Here is a 6131-nt window from a genome sequence, read left to right on the forward strand (position 1 = left end):
TTTAGGGTTTGGATCTATTACCTTAGGGTTTTGGTTATTAGGGTTTTAGTTTTACCTTAACCTCTGATTGAGTTGAATGGACCACCAACAAGAGAAAGGTCGCGAGCTGATCGAACTGAGATCGTCGGGTCGCGAACTAACTGGGATCGGGAACGCCTTGGATATGGGGTGAAAGGTTCTCGATCGGATTAGGTTCAAGCCGGGATGGAGGATCACGCCGGCTAGGGTTATCGCCGTTAGGGTTTAGGGTTTGAGCTCGAGACTTTTAGCTTAGGGTTTTAGAGTAATCGTGCTGATAACGTGTTGTGAAACTTAGGAAAATAGTTTCTTATTCTTATTGATCATAAACATAAGGAACCCTTTATATATAGGGAATTACACCGTCATAGAATAATGGAAAGACTTAGAAAAGGAAATACAAATATGGAAAGAGTACAAATCATAAGTCTAAAGCAAATAGGAAATCAGCCAAGGAGAAAAGGCAAGAGACTGGCCGACTCTCTCTAGGCGGACGTCGACTCTCTCTAAGCGGACGCCGACTCTCTCTCTCTCTCTAAGTATGGACCGGTTATGGAACGGGCCGGTTATGGACATCCACAATATGGTTTATAACAGCCTACGGTTATTTCAGAGACCTTTTCTCTAAAATCAAAACTACTTATACAACTAAACCTAAATTATTATACTCTTCTAAGCAAATAGATTTGGCAACATATAAATGTAATGTAAGTAGTTTGATTTGTTAGTTAAATATGGTTAAAAATAACTGTAGTTATCTAATCATATTGTTTGATTGATTTAAACTAATCCACGATATAAGTTACAAAAGAAAAAAAACTAATCCAAGATATGATATTTCCGGGGAATTTGTGCAAGAGAAGTCATTATGAGGGGGTAGATAGAGTCAACGAAAAAAGTTTAGAATTGACTGTTTTCACAATCACATTGAGATTCTCTCGTCTTTGAACAAAGAACAATTTACATGCCAGGATCTAATCCTTGCATTCAGACTTGATATATAACAATATTTTTCAGTTATAACGAACATGTATGCCAACATGTTGGTCCGATTAGTTCCAACTGTATGAGACTGAACAACCATTCAAAGCGATGAGGAAACATGCATGTTCTGCGAAAAATGTTCAATAACTAAAAAGGATAACTTACAAAAAAACCAACCACAACATAACACAAGACAGTAGACAACTTAGGCAGTTTGCATGAAAAAATAAAAAAAAACAGAACACAAGAGTTCTCAGTTACTTACGTTACAAAGTCTTGAGAGTTTAGAATCTTGCATCAAATAGAAAACCAGGGACAGAGATTTAAAAGTTTTTTTTTAGCTCGACATCATCACATTATCAATAGATTGAAGAGCTTGGTTTGCAAAGAACCTGACATCAACATCTGGATCCTCGCTTAGCTCCACAAGCCCTGGACGAATCGTCTTCTCTACAACCTTTTATTTTTCACCACCAAACCAAAAATTAAAACAAAACCTGATGGTTGTTCTGACTTTTTAGACATATATATACACTTACCGATTGATCGACAATTGGAATGAGGGATTGAAGCACCTTAGCGACATTGAATTTGATGTTTGGAACTCTGTGGTAGTAAAAAATAATCTTGTTTATACACTTAAAATGTTTGAAGCAAAATCATGCGAGTCAATAACTAGTTTACAATGAGAACTTGCCTGTCTTTAGCCCCGGTCATCACGACAGGTAAGAGCTTGGAGCATGTGATCTCTGAGCCCATCACTGGTGCAAGAAGAGAAACCGCACGCAAAATGGTCATACGGTACAGATAGTGAGGGTTGCTGATCATCTCAAGAACCTGCAGATTAATGAAAAAAAACATTGGTTGACTCTAATAAGAAGGTAAACACTGATTCTTGTAAAACCTAGACAAACCTGTGGAACTATATGCTGCATTGCCCATTCAGGACCAAATTCTTCAGCAAGACGCTTCACATTGTTGGCAGCAGCCTCGCGGATTGAGTGGACCTGAAGAGACCGCCGCTTCAATATTTATAAGGAGAAACTGATTTGTTATTTAAGAATATCTTTGGTTTGAGAGAGAAAGCAGAACCTTGTCTTGTAACCATTGCATGCAAAGAGCGCCAAGCTTATCGTCAAAGAAGCCAACACCTAACTGACTTGCCAACAAAGGTATGTACTCAATGATAGCAAGTCTTACCCTCCAGTGTCTATCTTCAGCAAGTTCTACAATTGCTGGCAACAAGGATTGCGATAGTAGATCAATCCCAATAACCTGCCAAATATAAAATATTGGAATCATCAAGTGAAAGTCGATAAGCAAAAAAAGTTGAATAATGTTTATCTGTGAAACCATTGACATGAGAAAATTTTGTTTGGGTAAGTTGGTCAAACCTGGTTCACTTGGTCGAGTTTGCTGATGATGTTCAAGCGTACATCTGGAAACTCATCTTTCAACAGCGAAAGAAAGATTGGAAGGAGATGCTCAATTGTTGCATCCTGCATTGGAAAAATCAATGTAAAGGTTAACGTATGCAACATATACAATCCAACAAAAAAAATCTCTCTGTACAACTGATCACGGTTATGGGCACTTTCCAGGTACAATTATTGGACGAAAAGGCTGAGTTAAATACTAACGTACATCTTTCCCATCACTGTAGAGTCAACACACATCTATATTTGCGAACTGTCTTACCTTACCCAAGACTGGAGCCATTCCCATTATAACTGAAGCCAGTGCAGATCTGACGTGTTGAGATGAGTCTGTTGATAGCTCCTACAGGTAGAATTAAAAGAAACTATAAGTACTATGTAACAGCTTATAAGTGTCGAGTCATTGATTCTTTGAAAAAAATTGAGATTCTCACACGGGTCTCTTAGAATGTACCTTTACGCAGGGGAGAATGTGCTGAATAGCAAGTTCAGGGTTTAGGATCCGACAAAACTTAGTAACTTTTCCAGCAGCTGCTATGCGTACTTCAGCCTCATTGTCACGAAGTAGACGCACATATGCAGGCACCAGTTCCGTCCTTGATATAGAAGGAACATTAAATAGTATTAGGAAGAAGCAACGGGTATCATCAAATATATTGATAATCATACCTCTGAAGAGGTAATCCACCAATATAGAAATGCATATAATGCAATAGGCCTAAAGAACTTCATTAAAACATACTACATGTTTATCCAAGACTCCTTACCTAGTAGGCTCAGGTCCCACGGCTTCACAAAGCTCATAGAGCTGATTTGCTACCATGTAACGCACACGCCAAGACTTATCCTGCTCAGTGACAAAGTACAAAGATTAAACATCTCATAAGTGTAGTTTATCCAAGGATTATCATCATAAAGACTAAGCAATTAGCACACATGATTACAAAATATAAATGCAAATTAATTTTTTTTTTAGACCAAACATTTAACTAACTAATAAGCTGTATCGTCAAGATTATTGAGAAGAAGAGGTATGCAACCAAACCGAAAATAGGAACAAACCTATCATCACTCACTAACTTTAGTAAGCTTCTTCTTCAAAACCATGTTGATCGAATAGACTTTTACTAAACAATAGTACATAAGAAGCAACTATATATATATATACATGTATATCAGTATATTATACCGTACATTTCAATGTACAGCGGTTAAGTTACTTGAATTAAAACTCTCACACTTGAATTGAAACCATGGAACCACTATCTTTTACCACTCTTCTGAACCATTACAAACACCAATTGGATCCAACAAAGCTTGGTGGCAATATCTTGTATTGGGGTTAAAGCCTTTTTGGGATTTCATATTATTATACAAACTTTTAGATTTTGTTTGTGCATTTACTTGTTTAAAGTAAATCAATATGTTTGTGCATTTAATGATCGCAGCTGCTATCTATATTATTACCGTTTCGACCGACGACCCCGGTTTGGCATCCAGAAATCTCCCTTCGTCATCTCCTAAGATCCTTTGGTTCGGAATCCAAAAGCCTCCCTTCGTCGTCTCCAACAATCCTTCGGTTCAGCATCCAGAAGCCTCCCTTTGTCGTCTTTGACGATCCTTCGGTTTGGCATCCAGAAGTCTCCTTTCGTCGTCTCCGACAATCCTTCGGTTCGGCATCCAGCAGTCTATTCGTCGTCTCCGACGATCCTTCGCTTCGGTATCCAGAAGTCTCCCTTCATCGTCTCCGAGAATCCTTCGGTTTGGCATCTAAAAGCCTCCCTTCGTCATCAGCCGACCGGCCCCCGGCTCGTCTGCCTGTCTTCATGAATGTTGTCATCTCCACTTCAACGAGCTTTCCTTTGTCGTCATTGCCAACTCGACAACGACGATGCCATCTACGACAACCCCAAAACGGCCTATCTCGCCACCAAAACATGAAATCTGATATGACACTAATATCATCAAGATAAGTGTACTCAATAACTCATTTACCACCAAAATACATACATCATTCATCACCCAAACTTATCATAGCTCATCATAATTCATCATGAATCATCATAGCTTTTCATTCATCATCATAGCTCATCATAGCTTATTAGTCATCATCACAGATCATCATAGCTTACTATTCATCGTCACATTTAATTTATTTTTATTCTTTGAGACGGCCTTTGATATGCCTTTTATTTGAAGAATGTAAATTTGAAACACAAATTAATTTCTTTTTAAAGGACGTATAATTTTTTTAAAAAAAATTATACGTGGGTGTGTGTCGTGTATTAAAATCTATAGCTCTTGTGTGGGACCAAACATTTAACTAACTAATAAGCTGTATCGTCAAGAATCAAGATTATTGAGAAGAAGGAGGGGTGTGCAACCAAACTGAAAATAGGAACAAACCTAACATCACTCACTAAATTAGTAAGCTTCTTCTTCAAAACCATGCTGATCGAATAGACTTTTACTAAACAATAGTACATAAGAAGCAACTATATATATATATATATATATACATGTATGATCATGTATATCAATATATTATACCGTACATTTCAATGTACAGCAGTTAAGTTACTTGAATTAAAACTCACACTTGAATTGAAACCATGGAACTATTGGACCTAGCAGGCCAGCACCTCACATTCAGGCCTAACCAAAGGTGAAGCCCACTTCAGCTTTCACAGCTACACGACAAAGAAGACAAACGTAGTACCTCTGTTCAAGCTCATCAGGTGGCTCACGTTAACAGATTTGAGGCTCTTAAGGATTAGGATGACTGAGCTGTCAGAGCCACCTGTCCATTGTCTAGATTGTTCTTTATGTTGTGTATAAAGTAGAGAACCCTAGAGTGGTATCTCTCAAGCAATCCATGAACATTTTCAGTATATCTTTCTAAATTGATTCTCTCTTCTATCACCTTCTCTATTTAACCTACAGGAACCACTATCTTTTACCACTCTTCTGAACCATTACAAACACCAATTGGATCCAACAAAGCTCGGTGGCAATATCTTGTATTGGGGTTCAAGCCTTTTTGGGGTTTCATATTATTATACAAACTTTAAGACTTTGTTTGTGCATTTACTTGTTTAAAGTAAATCGATATGTTTGTGCATTTAATGATAGCGGCTGCTATCTATATTATTACCATTTGAAAATATGAATAGCAGTATAAATGATAATTGTTTGTAAACATGGATAGCAGTATAAAAAACAAGCATAAGTTCCTTTTAACATGGATAGCAGTATTAATTGTGTTCCCATATTTAACTCAGTTTAACAATTTCATTAATTATATTACCCAAACAATACATCACATCATTAATTATATTACCATAATAATAATAGTGCAGACTTTTATTTATTAGTTAATCAACATTAACTTTGTGTCAATTATAAAATCAAAATGTAAAATAACTGGATTTTACATATGGTTAAACGTTCGGTTTAGTTTGTTTTACTAAAACTTTTTATTTAATTTTAGTTTCAATCGGTGGAAAATTACGTAGCCAAAAACAAAATTCAAAGACATATTTTTGTAAATAAAATAATAACTTAAATCAAAATAATAAAAAATATATTACATTTATTGTCACTTAATTTTTTACTCCATATAATTATTTTACAAAATAAAAAACTCTTTCTCTTTCACTTAATTTAGCCAAACCCATAGAAAAGAGTCATTTT

General features: G+C 36.4%; 1 protein-coding gene across 1 annotated transcript; it reads right to left on the reverse strand.

Annotated features, from left to right (window-relative positions):
• Positions 1-1111: 1111 nt before the first annotated feature.
• On the reverse strand, positions 1112-3319 carry LOC106301386 (serine/threonine-protein phosphatase 2A 65 kDa regulatory subunit A beta isoform). The gene is made up of 9 exons (XM_013737765.1): positions 3206-3319; positions 2893-3034; positions 2701-2781; positions 2397-2501; positions 2095-2277; positions 1917-2009; positions 1700-1839; positions 1542-1608; positions 1112-1459 (listed from the first exon to the last, which is right to left on the reverse strand). The coding sequence occupies exons 1-9, from the start codon at positions 3259-3261 to the stop codon at positions 1340-1342; spliced, it is 987 nt and encodes a 328-aa protein (XP_013593219.1). The 5' UTR covers positions 3262-3319; the 3' UTR covers positions 1112-1339.
• Positions 3320-6131: the final 2812 nt, after the last annotated feature.

The sequence above is a fragment of the Brassica oleracea genome, chromosome C7, assembly GCF_000695525.1.
Source record: "Brassica oleracea var. oleracea cultivar TO1000 chromosome C7, BOL, whole genome shotgun sequence".
Lineage (NCBI taxonomy): Eukaryota > Viridiplantae > Streptophyta > Magnoliopsida > Brassicales > Brassicaceae > Brassica > Brassica oleracea.